A 25,448-nucleotide genomic window follows, 5' to 3' on the forward strand; every position below is an offset into this window, starting at 1 on the left:
TATCTAACTTAGCATTATTTTTGTGATTTTGATATCCCACTGCTGCCACCGCTGTCACATCCCACTACAGCACTGCACAACAGCCATTGTGCTATCAGTATATGTCAGTTAAATTGCTGCTGACAACCATGTAGTAAATACATTTCTAGTGTCATGGTTGATATTGATAGGACGTCCATAATTGGACTAAATATTGGGTAAGGTTTCAAGAGGTGTGAAGCTTCTAATATTGATCATTTACCCATGATGCATCAGTCAATAGTAAAACAGGCTTCCCCTGAGCAAGAATTTACAATATGTTTACCCCATCTGAGTCTATTTCAGGGAAGTGCTACTACATGTGTACTAGGTTGCGCGTAGCCAATGGTGGGGGTGATTAATGTGGCTGTAGTTGTGGGTGTGGTGATGGTGGTGGTGAAAATGGTGGTGGTGATATTAGTGGTGTTGATGGTAGTAGTAGTGGTGGTGGTGGTGGTGGTGGTGGTGATGATGGTGGCAATGGTGGTGGTGGTGGTGGTGGTGGTGGCAATAATGATGATGGTATGGTGGTGATGTGGTAGTGATGGTGGTAGTGATGGTGATGATGGTGGTAGTGATGGTGATGATAATGACGACGACCACAAGGAGTCAAGGACTATGTCAAGACTGACAATAATTTATTAGACTATGATTACTATATAACAACAGAAATGAATGTAAAAATATTTAACTCTCTACAGGAATGTTTCGTTTTTTACAAACTATGTACACACAAGAAACAAAATAATATCCACCATCTATTCTCATTTGTATCAAATTCAAGTTTCACTATATACTGAAAATATGGCATTTTTTTACAATAGTAAGTAGTTTGGGTGGTTTGACAAATGTCTATTTATGGATGATAGGTAAATTATACATCATACTTTGTTATTCAGTTCAATATTAATTTTATCTTGTACATTATCATGTGTGGTTGGTAATCGAATATTTACAGAATGTATGACAATGAACATAATGTACTTTTTTATGATATGTACTCGTTTTCTTAATATGAATCGAAATCAATAAACAGTATATAAAATTGTTCACATTTCAAACAACAGGACCAGAACACTTGTAAGCATGACGACGAGGGCGCTGTTTGCAACTGAGACATCAGCTCCGCCTGGGACATCTCGGTTACACTTCTGCGAGTTGCAGCATGAATGACAGTTCTCTATTAAAACAACAACAAAATACGTAATTATCAATCGGAAATAACAAGATGAGGGCGCATGCAATAAGGAAACATATACTTTTCTTTTCTTTCCTCATTTGTCACGTTGAGTTTCTTTAGAACATTTATAGCAAACTTAAAAGAATTTGATTCTCATTGCTTTAATAACGTTAACCGATTGCTATAGTAAGTTGGCAGGGAGACCTGTGAATCTATTTGAGACGATCCTTAGGTTGAAAGGTAAGTTGGCTTCTCACCGCCTTGAGGAAAGAAAGTGAATATTTATGAATGTATGAATGCACATATGCATGTAGGAACAATTCACGGTATCAGCTCAGTTGGTTAGCGCACTCTGACTAGTGTTTAGGGTAAGTGGGTTCAATAAATTCCCACACGTGTCATATATATATATATATATATATATATATATATATATATATATATATATATATATATATATATATATATATATATATATATATAAATTTCGAAAGAAGAAGGATCTAATAAGTCGTTACTCAGAGTTTCACGCATATATATATATATATATATATATATATATATATATATATATATATATATATATATATATATATATATATATATATATATATATGACGAAGTAGAATATATAGGTCATATGTTATATAGGTCATATGTTATATAGGTTAAGCGATATATCTAGGTGCACCGAGCAGATAAGATCTGCTATTAGCGAGGTCACTTGTTCTTAGATAAATTATCATCACTAAAATTTGATTGGAAGATCGAAGTGATAAACTATCGTCACTAAATTTTGATTGGATGATCAGCTATCGTGACAGAAATTTGATTGAAAGATCAAAATGCTAACCTATCGCCATTAAATGTTGATTGGAAGAAATAAATAAAAGATGTAAGTCATGAAGTAAGCTTAAATATAAATTAGGGAATTTAAAGTATTAAAAGTATTTTTTTTAAATACAAAATTGATAAATATATGACTAATTCAAACAGAATATATTATACATGACATCAATATCATATGACTCACAAAAAAGGAAGAAGAGAAGACCTTGGCGAGTTTACAAATCTACTGGAGGTATTTTATAGGATTTTAATGGCCATATCCATAACTATTAGAGTGGCAAAAAAATAAGACGAATTCACAAACTATCAATTACTTACGTCCATAATTATCTGTCCATGAACATTCGCCCTGAACATCGTCTTTTCCTTTGCAAAAGTTTTCCTTGTTGAAGCAGCCTCGTTCAAGACTAAGAACTTCACCATCGACGTAGGTCTTTGTCTGTATACGAAAATTACGTCATAAGAATAATTAATGATATCCCCAGACCAGAGACTTGTCTTCGTGTTATTATCAAAAGTGTGGGGAGCTTCTTCATATAGTAAATCCCTGGGCTATGATGTCATATAACCATTTCATTGATTTATTATATTCAGGTTGCCGGTCTTTTTAATCTACATACAATGAAAATCATAAACCCTGAAACAAAATGTCGTCTTGCATGACAAAAACCTCATCAACATTGTTACATTTTATCGTCTGGCAAGACCAACATCTTACCAACAGCGTTTCACCAATCATCTGGCATGACAAACATCTTTACCAATATTTACAAAAACTGTAGTAATGTTAATGAGATTTTTGTCGAACCAGGCGACATTTTGTTTCAGGGTTTATGATTTTCGTTGTAGTATGTAGCCATGGTAACAAACATGAACAAAATGTCAATATTGTTCTGTGCAAAATTCATATGTTTGAAAATGAGTTTTAACTACTCATTCAATGTGATGCATGGTTATATATAAATGTAGTTGTAATTACGTTGTGGCTGGATAGTGTGTGTGTGTGTGTGTGTGTGTGTGTGTGTGTGTGTGTGTGTGTGTGTATGTCTATGTGGTGTGTGCGTACATGCGTGCACATGTATATATGTATGTATGTATGTATGTATGTATATATGTATGTATGTATGTATGTATGTATGTATGTGTTTGTCCGTCTGTTTGTCTTCTCAAGGAATTAATGCTAGTATGTTCCTTTTGACGCTCAAAAATGTTTCTTCAAGTTTACTAAATGTAAACATGCATGGTGATTAGGCTGGAGTCAGAATTTACGGAGGGGGGAGAACTGGGGAGAAATTATTTTGGTCAAAAAAATTCGCAGCCCCCCTTCGCGCTCTCAAAAAAATTTTCATTGCCCACGCCACCCCCCCCCCCCCCCGAAATGAATCCAACGATTTTCGAGTCGTAGGTCGTAGTCCTCCCTCCCGGTTGCACATGTGTAATTATACAGTATTCCCCCTCCACTTCAGAGATGTAAGAGTATGGTAGAGTGGAAACCAACTTAAGAGTCCATACATAACATGTGGAGTGATTATATCTGGTGTTTTATTTCGAGAGAGACAAATTACAACAACACAAGTACAAAAATAACACGTGGCACCATTTGAAACATCTAGAAACAAGTTGAGAAAAATAAAGTAAAGTGCAGAAAATTCACTTAAAAGTTCAAAATTGTCCCATTTTACACAAAACTTGGGGAGACAGTCTTTTCTTTTAGCAATATGGCATTCAATCTTTTTTGCAAGTCTTACATTTTAATTTCACAATATTAAAGGATGGTATAGTTTTTGATAACTTACATTCATAAATGGTCTTTTTTGTTATCAATATGATGTGGTTCAACAGATGTGAAAAGGAATTGTCACCTAATATAAAAGAATCTGTTTAGCTGACAACGATGATGGAGTTTGTAGGGCCACACCCCACAGTGTCAAGAGACTGTTCCAGATAATGGTAGCACATTGACATTCCACAAATAAATGAATAAGGGTTTCGTCCGTTAGGTTACAAAAAGTACAGAGACTACTATTAACTCTAGGTGGATTCATATGGTGAAGAATAGTATTTGTATACAAAATATTGTGATTTATCTGCCATTGAAATTCCTGTAATTTGGACTCTATCGTATAGTAACTTTAAAAGGCAGTAAAAAGTAATGGACCTTATCACCGTGGCAAATATCGAGAAAGCCAGGAAAGAAAAGCTTGCTTTTTGGAGGAATGAAACAATCTTCTGTTATTCGTTTTCTAATAGTTTTGACTTGACACGTTTTTAGTGGAACTAATTTACCTTTGGAGATAAAACTAATCGGTCTTTCTGGCCTAATGAGCACTGGACTACCTTTTTTCCAAAGAAAAGGGATTGCATGCAGAATTCCTCTCCAGAAGAGAAAGTGATTAAGATTACATCCTAAAGAATTAAGGTTGTCCCAGTCTTTTAACTGATTTTCATCATTAAAAATATCTGCTATATATAAAATACCTTTCTTATATAAAAATGAAATGAAAACTGACTTATTATTAATGAGAATTTCCAAATTGTTCCACAAAACCTGTTCTGAACACAGAGCGAACTAAAGGGGTTAACTTCACTCCAAAAAACAAACATTTCGTGGTAAAAATTTGACAACGTTGAAAATAATTTAACCCTGTAATTGCACCGGAAAACAAGCTTACCCCCAATTGGCTTTAAAAAGAAATTTGCAAGTAACTTCCATTGATGTTTAATTTAAAGAATTTCTACTAACTTTGTCTAGGCCCTTCCAGATAAAACTGTGGATTGCTCTATTAATGGCTTTGATATCACCCATCTTGATATGAACAAATAAGTAAACTTTGGAATAATAAGAGTTTTCACAATAGATGTGGGCTTTACGAAAAAGGTCTTCCATTGGGCTGTAATCTGTACTTGGAAATACTTAGCCAGCAGAGGTTTTTCTTTCAATCTTAATTCTGGACAGAAACAACATCCCCATGATAGCTAGGGGGGGGGGGGGGAGGGTGTGGGACGGGGACATCCCTCCCACGGTAAGCACATTTTTGAAAATAAGGACATCATGTGTAGGAGGCCATTTAGTGGCATAAAATTTGAAAACCATACACATTATCGAAAGCCATAGAGTATTTGAAAACTGTCTTCAATACCCAAATTGTACTCTCAATACATTATTATACAACTGTATGGCTATATTACCTACACTTTAACTTATACAGAGATATTTTGGCAGACACACACACGCATTCGCTTGGCTATTGACTGCATCATAATTAAATGTATGGTAGGTAATGAAGTCAACTATTTTGCAAAGTACAGGGTAAACGACTGCTCCTGAGGTTTAAATGTTCAAAAGAGAGAGAGAGAGAGAGAGAGAGAGAGAGAGAGAGAGAGAGAGAGAGAGAGAGAGAGAGAGAGAGAGAGAGAGAGAGAGAGAGAGAGAGAGAGAGAGAGAGATGAAGGCATAAACGTACACAAATGCATTCCCTTGGCTGTCACCCAACTCATTACTGAATATAAGGTGTAGAAGTAATTGCGGCGAAGCCGTAAAGATTTACTCGGTAAACGACCGCTCCTGAGGTTTAATTTGGTTCAAATCATGAGCCAAATATTCCAGACCATCAGAATTGTCATGGCCTCCCATTTTGAACTCTCAATTTTTTTCATGCCCCCATTTCTCCCCAGGCCCCCGTTAATTCTTATTCCAGCCTTATGGTGAAGGCTAGTCATGACTCACCCGGCATACTTCGTCTGTACCACACGTGGCTAAAATTACACCAATGGTAGAACTTGATACTTCAGAAGCTGGATTGTAACACGAGTCTAATTCATCAAACGAAGTTGCTTTACATGACAGACATTCTAGTGCAAATGTCTGCGTTGCTAAGCACAAAAATAAACAACAGCAAAATATCAACAACAGTACAATTCGTGTAACTTTCCCGTAAAATAACCATGTCATATCATATCATATCATATCATGTGAAGTCATATCATATATCATATCATATCATATCATATCATATCATATCATATCATATCATATCATATCATATCGTTTCATTAACAATTTCTCTAGTAAATGAGTAAAACAATGGATTGACACCTAAGTGGGTTTTTTCCAATAAATTTGAATTGAATAGAACCGTAAATGTCTCTCCCCACTTCATTTGGTGACGTCACTATCATTATAATATTAATTCACACGATATTTCTGCCACTTTTTTTCACATGCATACATCAGATTCTCAATAGTAGAAACAGTAACAAACAAATTGTTACACACAGACACACATATACATACGTACTGTTACACTTTCTAATACCGTGAAACATGCAAACAAACACTGTGCATTGTCATCTGATAAAGCTATTATGGATGAATGGCTGGATACATACATACATACATACATACATACATACATACATACATACATAGAAATGCATATGGAACTTGTAAGTCATTCCGTATATAAATAGATGTAAAATCCAACGTTTCGAATAAATATTCTTTATAAAGGTATTTATCGGCAAGCTTCAGACATATTAGGTAAACACCTGAATATATCCGAATGTTATGGAACAGAACGACAACCGCACGTGATTAATGTGTTTTTTTATCGTATCAGTGGTAGACTTGCTTTCGATGGTGCTGATAAGTCTTCTCCTTATGTATATCACAATACCAAACTAAGTTTGCTTATAGCTACACTTAGCCACAACACATAGTTTGATATAACTTACACAAATACATACACACCCAATAAATTATACCCATATATATATATATATATATATATATATATATATATATATATATATATATATATATATATATATATATATATATATATATATATATATATAATTATATATATATATATATATATATATGTTGAGGGTAGAAGAAAATCAAGTCGGGTTTTTCGTCTCTACAAGCCTGTTTCGTGAGTAAATCACTCGTCAGGAGATGTTGACATCAACATCTCATATGATGGCTGAAGAACTTTTCTTACTGGTCACATCCTGTGTGTTTAATTAATTTGGTTAAAGGGTTATGTCTCAATCCAGATCATCACATTAATGGTTTATTTTGTCAGTGGCGCCATAACGATTAATTTCATAGCACCATCATTCTTTTGTTATGAACCACTTCAGTATTTCTTATTTCGGCAATTTCGTCTTTTAGTTCAAAAACATATTACATTCACTTCTAAACAAAAAGTTTTAACCCTGGCTCTTATCGGTTGACTGACAAGAAAACTAGGCATTGTCATATTGTGGTGGCTATTCTTGAGTGGACGTGTGTTCTACTCGGTAGTAGATCGAGTGACTTTGAATGTAGTGTACAGTGAGTGGACATTCACTACAAAATTTGGTATAAAGAGAAGTTAGAAGATAGCACACTGGTGTAAATCCGATACTGGTGGAAGTAGCAACCCCTCCACCGGACAACTGTTTCTATAATACACCTCCAACGGGCAACCGTTTAGAACTCCGTATACACCTCCACGGGACAACTGTTTCTACACCTCCACCGGACAACTGTTTCTAGACCTCCACCGGACAACTGTTTTTTACAAATCGTTAATCATATTCCTCAGTAAGTGGGCCTTTAACTATAATAAAATTGATATATGTGATACCACGAATTTCAAACTACCGTTCATTGACTCTCTTTGATACAGACACAAATAATGCTTCACTCTTATAGCAAGGTCGCAATTTATTGTTACATTTTGTTTAAATGAAATAAACTATGTATTACAACAAGACGCAGACACGCGGCACCAATGTGTTGACGTCTGTATTTTATGTCTGTATGGTGGCACTTCAGTTCATTTCATTTAGACAAAATGTGGTAAGGAACTGTATTCATTTAATCTTCTGTAGCACCATGTGTAGATTCTTATCAGTTTCTGTGTGATTATATCAAACAGAGCAGCTCAACGGTATTTTGATATCTGCTGTAAGAAGAAGTTTTTCCGCACCTTCAACGCCAGTTTTAATTGCCCACCACTGATAAAGAGAAGTTGTAATAAAAGGATAACATTTTATGACTTACACGTTGATAAGAAAAGTACCAGTACTAGCAGTCCTATCGTCTCCATGGTGATTATATCCAAACCTAATGAAAGATACAATAAAGAGTAAATCTACGTAAATTATTTAAAGTTTGTCACAAGGAATGAAAATTGATCTTTATTTTGAACTCTTAATAATACAACAACTTTAGTACGATTGTGTTGGTATGTATGTGAAGTGATATTTAGATAATTAAGTAAAGACGTAAGTTGGCCACGTCACATCCGATCTGTGTATGCGTTACATCCGGTTTGTGTATGCGTCACGTCCGATCAGTACTTCGTGACGCCCGGTTCGTTGCTTCTCGAAATATTGAAATATCACTATACATAAACAGATTTATTGTTGATGTTTACTTGTGATTAAAAATGATTACTTGTGTTTACCAAGTTTGTTTACAAAACACTTCCTGTACGTTAATTATATACTTTTTACGTGGTTCTTTATTGTGTGAATTTATTAAGTTACAAACATCAAATAGGGAAACTTAGCAAAGTTATTAATACATTAAATCTCAAATAGGGGAACTTATCAAAGTTATTAATACATTAAATCTGAAATCAAGACATGTTTGTCATCCATATGGCCTATAAATATCGCCATTGTAAGTAATTTTGTTATATAAATTTTATAAACAAGTCCTAGAGGTGAGCTGTAGTGTTCTACACATTTTACAATCTGAGTTCATATTTTGACTTTGACACACCATATTTAGATACATGATACAGCCATGATTGTCAATAGCCGTTGACATTGGAAAATACATTAAATTTTTGTCATGATTTCCCACGAGATTGAAAATTCCCCATTTTAATTAATTCCGGTATTACTGATATGAGATATTTTCATATTTACTCACGTCACGAAATACACGTATGGTCTTAAAATATAATCGCATAGTTAAAGAGAAGGTTATTGTTGTTATTTTTACGATTGCATTTCATTTACTATATTCATCTCAGTAGTGTTTAAGCATTGACCTTACACGTAGGGTGTATAGTTTACCTTACACGTAGGGTGTATAGTTTACCTTACACGTAGGGTGTATAGTTTACCTTACACGTAGGGTGTATAGTTTACCTTACACGTAGGGTGTATAGTTTACCTTACACGTAGGGTGTGTAGTTTACCTTACACGTAGGGTGTGTAGTTTACCTTACACGTAGGGTGTGTAGTTTACCTTACACGTAGGGTGTGTAGTTTACCTTACACGTAGGGTGTGTAGTTTACCTTACACGTAGGGTGTGTAGTTTACCTTACACGTAGGGTGTGTAGTTTACCTTACACGTAGGGTGTATAGTTTACCTTACACGTAGGGTGTATAGTTTACCTTACACGTAGGGTGTATAGTTTACCTTACACGTAGGGTGTATAGTTTACCTTACACGTAGGGTGTATAGTTTGCCTTACACGTAGGGTGTATAGTTTGCCTTACACGTAGGGTGTATAGTTTACCTTACACGTAGGGTGTATAGTTTACCTTACACGTAGGGTGTATAGTTTACCTTACACGTAGGGTGTATAGTTTACCTTACACGTAGGGTGAATAGTTTACCTTACACGTAGGGTGTATAGTTTACCTTACACGTAGGGTGTATAGTTTACCTTACACGTAGGGTGTATAGTTTACCTTACACGTAGGGTGTATAGTTTACCTTACACGTAGGGTGTATAGTTTACCTTACACGTAGGATGTATAGTTTACCTTACACGTAGGGTGTATAGTTTACCTTACACGTAGGGTGTATAGTTTACCTTACACGTAGGGTGTATAGTTTACCTACACGTAGGGTGTATAGTTTACCTTACACGTAGGGTGTATAGTTTACCTTACACGTAGGGTGTGTAGTTTACCTTACACGTAGGGTGTATAGTTTACGTGTATACTAGTTCGAAATCGTGTAATGTAAAGACATGAACTAGGTCACAGCATACTCTCTTACGTGTCAAATAAACAACATTTGTCTATCCAACTTGATATAGTATTACTGATCATATATATATGACTGTCAAAAAGATCAACAAAGTAATAACAAAAAAAAAGGGTTCAACGTACTCTGCAAATGTGTCTCTGATGCCGAGTACAGATCATACTTTGAATATGACCATACCATTGCTATGCCGAGTACAGATCATACTTTGAATATGACCATACCATTGCTATTGATTTGAAAGTACAATACACGTACTAATATTTACATACAGTCCTCACTGACATTTTACACATTTTACTGTATCTGTTTGACCGATTATTATCAGAAGTAAGCGCTAAATGATTCACAGTACTACTTGATACTCTTTATAAAATCTTTCGGTGAAAAAAATCGACAATAAATCACGTGACATGTAACTATGCTTAAAAATGATAGACAAAGACATACATACATACATACATACATACATACATACATACATACATACATACATACGTACGTACGTACGTACGTACGTACGTATGTATGTATGTATGTATGTATGTATGTATGTATGTATGTATGTATGTACGTATGTATGTACGTATGTACGTACGTACGTACGTACGTACGTACGTACGTACATACGTACATACATAAGTACATATATAAGTACATACGGTGATGGATCAACTCGCCCCAACTCTTTACAATATAATTTACCTGTGCATATATGAAAATCGAAGCTAGTAGTACTGAGTTTGGAGTGCCTATGGTCTCCTATTCCACTTATACCAGACTTATACGTATACCGTACGTACTACCTACACATTTCAGTACGTTAACCAGCTGCGTTAACTTGGGAGAGGAGACACGTCACGTCTCCAAAACCTGTACGCAGAAGTCGTAAGCGTGTCAGTCACTAATATTCTCCCTGGTTATTATCATTATTAGTAGGGTTGTAAACATCAAGCCCTAATGTGAAAAGTGATATTCCACGACTGAGGAAAGTTAATGGACACCTTTGCCTATTTGTGCTAGTATAAGGGCTAGATCTAGCAACCAGCCAAAAATCACATCTATGCGCGACCACCACTTTCTGCTACGAATGCTACATTTGCTACGCTTCGACTGGCCACGTACGTAAAATCATGTAAATTTCGAGTCCATGTATCGTTTAGATTTATAAAAGTTTACTAGTGTTGTTGGGACGAGTTGAATTTTTTAGTTTGCATACATCTATAGATACATAGAGTATGTATGATAGGATAGAACAGCAAGATAGACAATTCCATTTTGTTGTCAAGGTAACAATGTCAACGCCATAACCACAGTTATAACCTATGCGATTTGCTCATTGCGCTCGTAACAATAAAACATTGAATATCAGAAACAAATATTTCACCCACCTGTCCAAATCCAATTTAATAGATTATAGGACCGTCGAACTCGTCGTCAGCACTAAGAGATTTGGAATACACTATATGTACTTAGTACGGGAGTCGTTTTTGCTTTTCATTCAATACACTCCAGTCATTTGGATGTAACCTATTTAGTCGCTCTATTCTGGACGTATCCATTAGGTAAACAGGTAAAGAATTTAAATGGAATAATATCACTAATATATCGTCCATGACGTCTATCGCTAATTTCAAGCAACTTAGGGGGCAAATCCACACAAACCTTGACAAAAAATATATTGACCTTGATTTTATAGGCATATTGGTTGTCACGGCAACAGGGACGCTGTGTTGCGTACACACAAATACACTCTATCATTTGAATACGAAGCAATTAGAGTTCAGTGGCAGATATGACCCTTTTTATGAATAGGAGACTAGCAGCGATTGTACTGCAGTAGAAATGTCCCCCGGCGACCTTTTAAACATGACATGGTTAACAGAATATGGCTTACTGGAATATTATGGATTGAATTATTTTCTACCGACATAAATGTACACTCACTGTCGCAGTTTTCGGACAGGGTCATGTTATTCTACGATTACTTTTGGATAAATACTGCTAAAAAATAAAACTTATCATTCCTGCTTAGACATTTTCCTCAGGGTCTTTTCCAACAGTTTTTAAAGTCAGAAATAACTGAGTGGATTATGTAGTCCCTCAATGTATAACCCTATATCGATGAGTTGGTAATTGGACGACAATATTGGCAATCGGACACGAACTTCCACGCTGATTTACGTATTTCTCGCGTAAATCATGAATTTCGCCACTCCATACAAACTTTTTTTTTTTTTTTTTTTTTTTTTACATGAATGGCGGTTTACCCTGGCATTGAGCCCATTTACATCATTTAACAATAAGTTGTTGACCCTATCCTTTGGAACGCCGTGGTATTCACGAACGTTACTAGTACTGTTATCGATACGAACTCTTGTTGCTAAAACATAAAACCACCCCCTTTATACCGTATTATAATTCCATTGTGGTACATTTAGAGTGCTACATTGAGAGAGAGAGAGAGAGAGAGAGAGAGAGAGAGAGAGAGAGAGAGAGAGAGAGAGAGAGAGAGAGAGAGAGAGAGAGAGAGAGAGTCATTTGTGAGTTTGCATGTGTGTACACGTGTGTGAACACACGTGTGTGTGTGTGTGTGTGTGTGTGTGTGTGTGTGTGTGTGTGTGTGTGTGTGTGTATGTGCATGTGTTTGTGGGAAATAAACTTATTTATATGTAATGGTGTCAAATATTTAAATGAGCGATATATTCAATAAAGTTAGGGGAACCAAAGTAAATACAGTCAATGACATACATATTTTGATATCAGCATAAATTTAGTTGTGTTGAATTATGGACGATTTGAATGCATTATCAATGCCAATGTCATCTAGATACGTGTATCTAGATGCATGCTTGCATGTTCACTCCAAAACATTCACATAATTATATCAATATTCGCCATGCATATCTATGTTGACATCATTATGTCTGTCTGTCTGTCTGTCTGTCTGTCTGTCTGTCTGCCTGCCTGCCTGCCTGCCTGCCTGCCTGCCTGCCTGCCTGCCTGCCTGCCTGTCTGTCTGTCTGTCTGTCTGTCTGTCTGTCTGTCTGTCTGTCTGTCTGTCTGTCTGTCTGTCTGTCTGTCTGTATGTATGTATGTCTGTCTGTCTGTCTGTCTGTCTGTCTGTCTGTCTGTATGTATGTATGTATGTATGTATGTATGTATGTATGTATGTATGTATGTATGTATGTATGTATGTATGTATGTATGTATGTATGTATGTTTGTGTTGCTATTCACTCTAGATCTAGCCCTCCTGTGTCTCCTTTTCTTTCCGTTCTTCCCTTTATCCAGAGTTGTACTTCTGTCTGTGTATTGCGTCAAAATTATATTGTACACCTATATGTAGAAGTCTAGCTCGGGGCCTTCAAGGTGTACCAACCTCTAAATGTGTCTGTAGTACAGATGACGTTTTGCCGATGTCGTCCACAGTATCCCTAGCAGATCATGTAGTCCGAGTATTTGATGGTCGGTGGTGTGTTAGTATAGGTGTTTTGACCTAGTTCAAGGTGACAACACACCCTTTTAGTATATACAACCCTGGCACTTTCAAACGATACAAATGCCGTGGTCGCCGTTTTGATGTCAATCTGTCTGACTTTGTTCACATAGCTACTATTGTTAACAGACGGGGCTTTCTGCTTAGTCTCTACCGATAGCTATTTTAGTTCATGAGCCAGACCCCCCCCCCCCAAAAAAAAAAAATAAAATAAAAATAGTATATCGGTACCATGGGGAGTGGGTGGGTTTTGGCAAATTCCACCACACATTTTCTGAAAGCTCAGAACGTGAAGTTTATGAAAATTACGGGTAGCCATCTGAGAAATGTAGCTAAATGGGTTTGCGTAACACATTTTAAGAAACATCAATATCGCGATAAACTTTGATATTCCTGCTACTAGGTAAGGTATCGACACAAATTAAAATAAATAAACTATTCCTATGTTTTGAATCATTGGCTATCCTGACATTTCATTGGCTATCCTGACATTTCATTGGCTATCCTGACATTTCATTGGCTATCCTGGCATTTCATTGGCTATCCTGACATTTCATTGGCTATCCTGACATTTCATTGGCTATCCTGGCATTTCATTGGCTATCCTGACATTTCATTGGCTATCCTGACATTTCATGGTCAAGAACATCAGATATAACCAATATAGATGACAAACATTAATTGTATGGTGAAAGACCAAACGTGGTATCAATATAAAACTGTTATTACAATCTGTAATGGCTGTACATCTGATGAGAAGAAACCAATAATACAGAGACCATATGGAAAACAACGGAAAACATAACTACTTGAACTAGACACTCATAAATGAAAAAAAACGTTTAAAAAAATAAAATAAAAAATCTACCTACCCATCTGTTCTAAAATTGAGTATAATTGAAATCACATAATTTCTTTTGTTTGGCCTAAGCTACTGAGGTGAAATAGATTTTCTGTATTAAGCAAAATTTCATTTTAACCATTATTTTTGTCAATGACCTTGACATTTCATTCAAATGTTTGTGAGACAAATGAATAGTGAGTCACCCAAAACATAGCATATAGTATAAAATTGTATACAATTTCAAAAACAAGAGATATTCACTTTCAAACATTTTAAGCACATTTCAAAAGTAATGACGTGGTTGCTATGACTGCAATCTGTCGGTTGTCTGACAAGAGCTTCTTTGCCATTAGTTAGTGCACAGTGCAACAACTTTAGTGTTCTAGTCTCTCAGACATTAGTTAGTGCACAGTGCAACGACTTTAGTGTTCCCGTCTCTCACACATTAGTTAGTGCACAGTGCAACGACTTTAGTGTTCTAGTCTCTCATACATTAGTTAGTGCACAGTGCAACGACTTTAGTGTTCTCGTCTCTCACACATTAGTTAGTGCACAGTGCAACGACTTTAGTGTTCCCGTCTCTCAGACATTAGTTAGTGCACAGTGCAACGACTTTAGTGTTCTAGTCTCTCAGACATTAGTTAGTGCACAGTGCAACGACTTTAGTGTTCTCGTCTCTCACACATTAGTTAGTGCACAGTGCAACGACTTTAGTGTTCCCGTCTCTAACACATTAGTTAGTGCACAGTGCAACGACTTTAGTGTTCCCGTCTCTCAGACATTAGTTAGTGCACAGTGCAACGACTTTAGTGTTCTAGTCTCTCAGACATTAGTTAGTGCACAGTGCAACGACTTTAGTGTTCTCGTCTCTCACACATTAGTTAGTGCACAGTGCAACGACTTTAGTGTTCCCGTCTCTCACACATTAGTTAGTGCACAGTGCAACGACTTTAGTGTTCCCGTCTCTCACACATTAGTTAGTGCACAGTGCAACAACTTTAGTGTTCCCGTCTCTCAGACATCAGTTAGTGCACAGTGCAACGACTTTAGTGTTCTAGTCTCTCAGACATTAGTTAGTGCACAGTGCAACGACTTTAGTGTTCCCGTCTCTCACACATTAGTTAGTGCACAGTGCAACGACTTTAGTGTTCCCGTCTCTCACACATTAGTTAGTGCACAGTGCAACGACTTTAGTGTTCTCGTCTCTCACACATTAGTTAGTGCACAGTGCAACGACTTTAGTGTTCCCGTCTCTCACACATTAGTTAGTGCACAGTGCAACGACTTTAGTGTTCCCGTCTCTCAGACATTAGTTAGTGCACAGTGCAACGACTTTAGTGTTCTAGTCTCTCAGACATTAGTTAGTGCACAGTGCAACGACTTTAGTGTTCTCGTCTCTCACACATTAGTTAGTGCACAGTGCAACGACTTTAGTGTTCCCGTCTCTCACACATTAGTTAGTGCACAGTGCAACAACTTTAGTGTTCCCGTCTCTCAGACATTAGTTAGTGCACAGTGCAACGACTTTAGTGTTCTAGTCTCTCAGACATTAGTTAGTGCACAGTGCAACGACTTTAGTGTTCTCGTCTCTCACACATTAGTTAGTGCACAGTGCAACGACTTTAGTGTTCCCGTCTCTCACACATTAGTTAGTGCACAGTGCAACGACTTTAGTGTTCCCGTCTCTCACACATTAGTTAGTGCACAGTGCAACGACTTTAGTGTTCCCGTCTCTCACACATTAGTTAGTGCACAGTGCAACAACTTTAGTGTTCCCGTCTCTCAGACATCAGTTAGTGCACAGTGCAACGACTTTAGTGTTCTAGTCTCTCAGACATTAGTTAGTGCACAGTGCAACGACTTTAGTGTTCCCGTCTCTCACACATTAGTTAGTGCACAGTGCAACGACTTTAGTGTTCCCGTCTCTCACACATTAGTTAGTGCACAGTGCAACGACTTTAGTGTTCTCGTCTCTCACACATTAGTTAGTGCACAGTGCAACGACTTTAGTGTTCCCGTCTCTCACACATTAGTTAGTGCACAGTGCAACGACTTTAGTGTTCCCGTCTCTCAGACATTAGTTAGTGCACAGTGCAACGACTTTAGTGTTCTAGTCTCTCAGACATTAGTTAGTGCACAGTGCAACGACTTTAGTGTTCTCGTCTCTCACACATTAGTTAGTGCACAGTGCAACGACTTTAGTGTTCCCGTCTCTCACACATTAGTTAGTGCACAGTGCAACAACTTTAGTGTTCCCGTCTCTCACACATTAGTTAGTGCACAGTGCAACGACTTTAGTGTTCCCGTCTCTCACACATTAGTTAGTGCACAGTGCAACGACTTTAGTGTTCTCGTCTCTCACACATTAGTTAGTGCACAGTGCAACAACTTTAGTGTTCTCGTCTCTCACACATTAGTTAGTGCACAGTGCAACGACTTTAGTGTTCTCGTCTCTCACACATTAGTTAGTGCACAGTGCAACGACTTTAGTGTTCTCGTCTCTCACACATTAGTTAGTGCACAGTGCAACGACTTTAGTGTTCTCGTCTCTCACACATTAGTTAGTGCACAGTGCAACAACTTTAGTGTTCTCGTCTCTCACACATTAGTTAGTGCACAGTGCAACAACTTTAGTGTTCCCGTCTCTCACACATTAGTTAGTGCACAGTGCAACAACTTTAGTGTTCCCGTCTCTCACACATTAGTTAGTGCACAGTGCAACAACTTTAGTGTTCTAGTCTCTCAGACATTAGTTAGTGCACAGTGCAACGACTTTAGTGTTCTAGTCTCTCAGACATTAGTTAGTGCACAGTGCAACGACTTTAGTGTTCCCGTCTCTCACACATTAGTTAGTGCACAGTGCAACGACTTTAGTGTTCCCGTCTCTCACACATTAGTTAGTGCACAGTGCAACAACTTTAGTGTTCCCGTCTCTCAGACATTAGTTAGTGCACAGTGGAACAACTTTAGTGTTCTCGTCTCTCAGAGCTAAGTCACTAGGCACACTATATCCTATTTTATTTCAGTAATAATGACATCTGATCCTCCTGTATAGTTAATTAAACTTGTTAAACATTTTTACTTTAAAGTCATTCCATTTAACTCATCAACGTGTGTTTCAATAATGGTTTAATTTTTTCTTTTCTATTTTATGACTAATTTGCTAATTTCATTTTAGACCCAATTTACATATGTTTACATGTAATGTTTAGTGAAACCATGAAGAAATACCTATACCCAGAAATAATTTTGAAACAAATTTAAAAAGAGTACACTAGTCAGCAGCCAGTTTTCTGATGTATGTGGGAGTGCGTATGTCTATCAGAAAAAATGGAAAAATAATTAAATCCAAAATTATACAGACGCCCTCTACGACCAGACCAGAAAGAATCCCAACACAAGTTCATAGCAACATCGCAAGACGTTTTTGGACAAATGATCATCGATCGGTGAATATCTGCCCTACAAATAAAACACATGGTTAATAGCTTCCTTCTGATTTCAATTGCCACTCTTAGATATCCAGACTGTTAAAAGATTTACAACGTGTTTTAAATTGAAAATATCTCCAACATGTGCAAATACACTTACAGTATTTCTTTTCTTTTCATATAAGTTTTAAGATGAGAAATACTAGAAGTAAATAACACCACATTATATCCTTACAGAACTCATTTGCGTAATTCGTCTAGATCTGTAAGTAGTAAAAAATGACTGTTTTCATTTGTTATAATATAATTTGACAACAGAGTAGACATATTCATTGAAGAATATTTTTTATTACACAATGACAAAAACAAGATAGGACTTTTCGCTAATTCACTCAATTATGATTGGAATGTATCAAATCAAATCAAATCGTAATCTATGGATGAAGTGTGTCAAGTCATGCATTATTCCATTTATGATTAAAAAGTCCAAAATAACTCATAATTTATTTCGTGTAAAATCCAATATAAATTTCATTACCAAATCAGTTAACGTTGACCTAACATTACAAATAAACACCTAACTAAACTTGTAATGAATATTTGAGTCTCACTAAAATCAACTGCAATGTGAGGTTTCAAGTCCCGTTTCCCAAAATTCAATTTTTTAAAAATTGAACATATCTTTAAGGCATTCCTTAGTGTCCGACCAATATTATTATGTTGTTCGCCCTCCATCACAACATTATTACGCCCTCATCGCCTTGTCTTTTATAAACAAGTAGCGGCAAGTCATCTTCCGACCGCAAGGGGGCGGGCTTCGCTGTACATTCTCTTCCTACGGACTATACTATTCATTGACAAGTCAAGATGATATAAGTCAACACAGATATCATTGAAATATTCCTGTACTGAAAACAATATGAGCTAATATGCCAATATACTTATTTTGGAACAGTTAGACCCTCTTATGATGTTACATGTGACAATTTTCAGTAATCATTAGTAATTATATGTATATACCATATATTTACATAACTTTGAGGCAGGGTGGATGGAATTAGCGAAACGTCCTCTTGTTTGTGAGTAGAAACATATACAAAGTTGCAGGCAAGCATGCAACGTCAGCAAATGTGTGAATGGCTTCTGATTCAAGTCGCCAAAATCAAGGAATAACTTTTACAAAATCAATTACAGCAACTTGAAGGTAATTTTTCAAAATGAAACCACGGTCAGAGCTGTGAAATTGTGTAATTTGAAAAACGTATCCATATCAGAAGTCAATTTACAAGAATACATGGCAGATTGACATTAATTACATTCCTGTAGCCTTATTTCTGTGGCGTCATTCATTCAACCATATTTCAGCGTTTTGGACGCCGACATTGATCTATAGATGCACAGTTTTGTGTTACTGTGCCGTGATAAATAAAGAGATTTTATGCCATGATTCGTAGTGCATAACGTGGATTCGATTACACAAGAAATGAAAGTAGGTTTAGAGCAATTGCCGGCCATACGATCGTTTGGTTAATTATGTTGAGTAATTAGTTTCCCTTAATCAATCAAGACAATCCGAGGCGATGGCGTCAAGTGTCAAATTGGCAACCTGCAGAAGAAAACTCTATATCACACGATTTTTTCATTTTAATCGTAGACTGGAGTTTCAATCCCAAACATGTGAGATGTTAGTGTGATGATATCCAGTCGTTGGTGGCGCACTTATGAGTGTATTTTACTATGTTGATGTAAATTCATGATTGCAAAATATTGTTGGCCACGTGAGTTCAAAATTTGACATACTCTAAATGATGTGCATAATATATTAACTGTAGCATACAAATACAGATTAAATTGAGCGACCTCTTCAAATATATACAACAGCTTATAATGACCACAGTGATACGTTTATGAATTACAATGGGGATGGCATGTAAGCTTAGGGAGCGTTCAGTAATTACAAGGGAGAGGGCCTTAGGGAAATCAGGCTAGGGCTGTTGCATAAAATGTAACCCTCCCTCGATTCCGTCGTGCTAAAAAGTGACCCTTCCTCAATTTCCTTTCTCTAAAACGTGACCCCCCTTGTTAAAATAGCTAGAAAAAAATGGTTTAAATGCTGCCAGAAAGGACACTAGTCCCAGAATTAATGGTTTAAAGGAATTAATCCCACCGCTGCCACCACATTGAAAGTCTTAAAGGCATTGATTATATTTCCAACTACTACCACCACGGTATATTTGTAATTGAAGACATTGTATTAATCAATATCTGTGCTTGGATCTCATTGGCTGAGTTGTAGACCAGAACGTTAACACCCAAAGACTGGATGGACACACTCCCAACATTCTCAGGACTGAGGTCAACATTTCTACAACATTATCCCTAATATCTTACCCGATTGCTCCCGTTTTACCTCTGTGAGACCCACTTCTCTCGTCACAACTGACAAATTAATTCACCATTGTCAACAGCGATATGGTCTGAGATACCTATAACCATACCTAACCCTAACCATCAGCCATAGTTTAAGGCAACGTTGGCTGTTCATTACCATGGTTACAAGATTACTATGTAGTAAAAGGAAAACATGTTTTGAGCACCTCATACCCATAGCTAATAAAATGCAAAGCACAGTGTCAGCACAGTGTCACCAATCAAAATGTTATTAACTTTTTACTTGCTTTGAATACAGTGTGTACATAGCGCCACAATTTAAGGCAATCTTGGGTTGTCCATTACCATGGTTACAAGGATGCTAAACATTAGGCTTATTCAAGATATCATAATGCTAACTGATTCGCACCAGTAGGACGGAGGGCATCGATGGGATGCCAAAATCACAATATAATGCTAAGCTAGACAAAGTTAGTCAAAGTAAAATGTGACCCTCTCCCAATACCATTTTCTAAAATATGGCCCTTGAGGTCGTCCGCGAACCGATTCGTTAAAAGTGACCTACTCCCCCCCCCCATTCCCCAGCCGTCCCCCTTGTAATTGCTGGAGGCTCCCTTATTGATGACACAGACCCCCCACCCCCCACGAAGAATGAGTATTTTCGATCTGCTCAACGATGACATCACATGGAAGTTTGTAGTGCACGAAGAATTTTAGGCTACAGTTCAGTGTTGATGCTGTTCGAGTCTATCGCTGATTTGTGAACATCCAGATATCAACTGCGGATGACTACATATCTCTATCAATTAACGTGAATCCCGTTTCCGTTCCAGATTTACAAATACAAATAATGCCATTGTTTTGATGCTTGGCGTCTCGATAACATTTGACCCCAATGACTTAGCGTTCGACCTTGGCAATACCAATATGGTCCTAAAATAATTCGACCAATGGGAGCATCTCGTTTTATGAAACCACGCTGCATTACCGTTATGACGAGACTTGAGTCGTCAAGGTAACCGGGTGGAACTACGTAAGCCAGAGATTCGTTGTAGACGGGGTTGTCATTTCGACCAATCACCTGAGTTTTACGTGTCTTCACTTTCTCATTACCATATACCAAGGTCACTTTGACATACGTATCTAGAATGAAGCAAAATGTGTTTCGAATTATAAATAAATTATCATAATCAAATGTTCGACTAACATTTCCGAACTACACCGATTATGCCCGAATTACACCGATTGTGACCGAATTACACCGATCATGCATGCCCTTGTCTTGGGAATGGTATCGAACTTAATATTCATACCATACCAAGATAGGAGTAAGATTTGACATGGCAATAGTTAAATTCAGTATTATAGAGTGACAGAACGAACTGGAGACCCATCAATGAAGAGATTTCCTCGAAATATTTGTGTTAGAAATGTTTTGTTTTGTTTTGTTTTGTTTGATATTTTGTTTGAAAGTGCTAATTACATTAAGAGACAGTCTACAAATATATTAGCTCCCGTAGAGAAAGGCGTCGTTTAGCTTTCTAAATTATTGGCTGTAAGCTTACAAAATAAAACAGTTTCCTTGGTTACAACGAGTGTGGTAACATTCATTCCACTCATCATGTGTGCGTACAGTATCAGTACATACACACACACACACACACACACACACACACACACACACACACACACATATACATACATACATACATACATACATACATACATACATACACACATACATACATACATACATACATACATACATACATACATACATACATATAAATATAAATATATATATATATATATATATATATATTAACTGAAAAGATTATTTCCCTCTTTTCATGAAACAATTGTTAACCTCCTATAGTTGCAATTCGTCAACCTTCTCTGATGGGAGGTCACATGTCGCATGAAGCAATTCGTGCCCACAGTATATTCTGTCCTGACAAAGCTTACCTAGCGATTCTGGTGCTTGCTTGTCTTCCTTTAGTTCCTTAGCTTTTTTGACATGTTTGGCTCTCAGTATAACAACAGAAAGACGATCTCCAGATGGTAGATAGGCCAGGGACAGATACAATTGTCCTAGATCATGAAGTGGCTGTGAGACAAACACAAACAGATAGGGATTCAAGACACCAGTTATCATCTTTCTCAACTAATCGTGTTTTTGGAATCTTAGAAGCAGACGTAATTCAACACTTTAGCTTAACTTTATTTTATGGTGCCTTAGGGGTAGACCATTTGATATCCTGGGGGGGGGGGAGCTTGGAAGATTGGTGGAGAGTCATTATTTTTTTCCCCACCTGAGTGCCTGTGAATTATTTTTTTTCTCCTTCGCTTATGCTGGCAACTTTTTTTTCTTTCCTTCTTTGAGATATCCGGATTTTTTTACGTCAATGTTGAACACCTACTTTTGTTGCCACAATTTTCTATTTGGTTTTTGCACAGGATAATACAGAGAGTGAGAAGATGCTGTTCTATCACACACAGATTATATTTAGAAAACTACATATTTCAATACATGTTTGACATCATCATCAAACATCATTGACAGTTTTTATGCCATGGTATGATAAAACACTGAAAATGCAAATCGGAAACTTGATTGGTGAGCTCAAACATTCAGACAGATCGGTCAGTTTCCCCAACCTTGGGGGATAGGGGTGGTCAGTGTTTTTTTTCCATTGGGCCGACAAAAAGTCACTGCCCCCGTGAATAAAGTTTCATAGCATCTTGATAGTAAGCTGTAGAGAGGAAGAGCTTTGAGACTGGAATATGTCCTTATGGTGTCCAATCCATGACAAAATTACAACTCCTCATTTTGCTATTCTTATTTCAATTTTACAACTCAAATATCTATTTTTCTGTTCTATAAGAAATGAAAGTTCAGTTGTTTAATTGCATTCAGTTTTGGAATGACGAATTGTAAAATGGAATATAGAACAGAAAAATATATATTTGAGTTGTAAAATTGAAATAAGAATAGCAAAATGAGGAGTTGTAATTTTGTCATGGATTGGACACCATAGACAGTAAGAGGTGGAGGAAAGAACTTTGATTTGAGACTGGGACATGTCTACCTCTTATGAGGGTCCTAGGGGGTCTCCCTCTAGAAGCTTTTGAAGTTTTTTTTTACCAATTTTGGTGAATCTTATTTTTGCTTTAATGAATGAGTGGCCTCTGGGGTGATGGAGTCCAAGGGGTCCCCCCGGCAGATCTGGAGGTTTTTGTTTCTATTTAGGCAATTTTTAGGTTATTCATAGCCTCTGAGGTAATATTGCCAAGCTTCGAAAAGCTTAAGTAAAGATAACTTTTTAAATAAGGTAACATTGGTATAGGGGCATTGATATTGCATGTATAGCAAAGTCACTGGTATGTTAGAGCACTTTAGGAGGTCATACCTAGTGTACAATAGAAACTTTAATTTGAGTTGTGGTGTTGATACATGGAGTGTCCGAAATAGGAAGTGTATTCATCCCTTCTGACAAATTCATACTGAAGAGACTAGAACAATTTAGATTAAGTTCTTTTATAAACTATCTAATAGTATGAAGGTTACCATTACAAAACCTTCAAGTTCACTTTTGCCCCAAAGTGCAAGATAAGTGAAGCACTGATTGTGAAACAGCCAAACATTTACATGGCATGTTCTGTAACTAGTGTGGTAGCTTGGTAATACATGTATATGTATAATTTTATGTATAGTTACGTTTGAACTCTTACATGAAGTAATATTTTTAAAAAATTATGAAAGAAACAGAGACGAGAACAAATATATATATGTACCACAGGCTAACGAAACTGACTGGTCCCTGACATGTGTTTGAAACTGTTTGTCATGATTTGACAAGTGTCCTGGTTGGAGAGGTACGAGCAAGTTGAACAATATACTAGAACTAGAACAATATTTTCCCTGCCAAGACATTTTTTTTTCTAGCAGCAGCGGTCAATCTTTTTTTTCCATCACCCACTCATATCCGGACTTTTTTTTCAAGCAACTCCATTTGGCATCTTTTTTTCCCGAAAACTTCCAAGCCCCCCCCCCCTCCCCCAGGATATCAAACGGTCCACCCCTTACAAAGGCAGATGTAAGTCGTGGTTGTGACACCTTGAACAGGTGAATTGAACTTTTCCTTCTGACATATCGAGTCGATATTCACTTTGAATTATCTTAAATTCTAACATTGACAGCCTTCTGAATTTGTATATACGTTGTAGGAATGTCTGAAACTAATGTTTCAAAATATATATTTAGAAAGCGTCACTTGTCTTAATTCAAACAATAACTCGACCTCTATAAATAACACAAGCTTGCAGTGGGATGAATAACAAACAAAGAAACAAACAAACAAACAAACAAACAAACAAACACCATGTATTATTAGTATATACAACTTGTGGTCTAAATTACCTCTGACTTCCGTTCTAATTTCCATCCCAATCCTTTCATTCCTTTCTCCACCAAATCAACATAGTTGTAATTTCCGAATGGAACTAAAACATTACCAATGGCATTATGCTTGTGTTGCCTGGCAAAATCGTAAACTGTCATGCGTAATGTAAGTCCTGTCAACTTGTTAGAATCAAAGTGAAAGGAGAACTCTTCATCGTATATTGGATTACATGTCCTCCTGGCGACCTTTGACCTTTGTGAAGTCTTCTCATGTGGGAGGACGCAAACTTCGACGAAAGTGTCGTACGTGGTTTCGTTCTGTCCCTTTCCAGGTAAATCACACGCTCTGTGAAGATTGACTATCAACCTGTACAAAAATATGACGTCATTATGTATATATGTCTTAAAGCTTTCTATCTGGTATTGAGTTCCTACCCGTCCACCCCCCCCCCCCCCGACATCCTAGTATTTTGATTTAGTTACCGACATTGCACATTTTCTTTACTCCTTAAGGTAGGATGCATCTCGGGTGAAAATTTGCTCAAAATCAAATGTCTTTAATTCTCTTCAAACTTTGACATTTGAAATCTTGTTCTTTGTCCCTTTGAAATAATAAAAAGGTATTTGGATTTGATCGCCTTGTTTACAGGGAAATCTTCACTCGTTTAATTTTCCTATTGAGTTCATTTGGCAGCCATATTGGATTCCAAGATGACTTAATATTTATTTTATTTTTAATTTCTATGTCAAAAATGTTTACCGTGACCCGAATTGTTCATACACATTGATTTTTTTAAAACCGAGAATAGGTTGGAGTTTTCGTGAACAA

General features: G+C 36.8%; 2 protein-coding genes across 2 annotated transcripts in view; both read right to left on the reverse strand.

Moving 5' to 3' along the window:
- Positions 1-961: 961 nt before the first annotated feature.
- Positions 962-11,569, reverse strand: LOC144451917 (uncharacterized). Its single transcript, XM_078142823.1, has 5 exons — positions 11,445-11,569; positions 8,103-8,165; positions 5,775-5,920; positions 2,366-2,486; positions 962-1,198 (listed from the first exon to the last, which is right to left on the reverse strand). Exons 2-5 carry the CDS (start codon positions 8,146-8,148, stop codon positions 1,068-1,070), a joined length of 444 nt encoding a protein of 147 aa, XP_077998949.1. The 5' UTR covers positions 8,149-8,165; positions 11,445-11,569; the 3' UTR covers positions 962-1,067.
- Positions 11,570-20,913: 9,344 nt separating this feature from the next.
- Positions 20,914-25,448, reverse strand: part of LOC144452365 (synaptotagmin-15-like) — a 26,197-nt gene continuing 21,662 nt past the window's right edge. The window contains exons 3-5 of the mRNA XM_078143458.1: positions 24,638-24,986; positions 22,183-22,324; positions 20,914-21,360 (exon numbers count right to left, since the gene is read on the reverse strand). Coding sequence (XP_077999584.1) covers positions 21,053-21,360; positions 22,183-22,324; positions 24,638-24,986 — 799 coding nt within the window. The 3' untranslated portion in view covers positions 20,914-21,052. The remainder of the gene's footprint in view (positions 21,361-22,182; positions 22,325-24,637; positions 24,987-25,448) is intronic.

Source organism: Glandiceps talaboti, chromosome 22, assembly GCF_964340395.1.
Source record: "Glandiceps talaboti chromosome 22, keGlaTala1.1, whole genome shotgun sequence".
Classification (NCBI taxonomy): domain Eukaryota; kingdom Metazoa; phylum Hemichordata; class Enteropneusta; family Spengelidae; genus Glandiceps; species Glandiceps talaboti.

Coding starts and splice junctions, on each gene's coding strand:
- LOC144451917 (XM_078142823.1), bottom strand. CDS start 8,148: ATGGAGACGATAGGACTGCTAGTACTGGTACTTTTCTTATCAACGT. Junction 5,921..8,102: donor GGTACTTTTCTTATCAACGT/GTAAGTCATAAA, acceptor TTTTGTGCTTAG/CAACGCAGACATTTGCACTA. Junction 1,199..2,365: donor ATGGACAGATAATTATGGAC/GTAAGTAATTGA, acceptor TTGTTTTAATAG/AGAACTGTCATTCATGCTGC.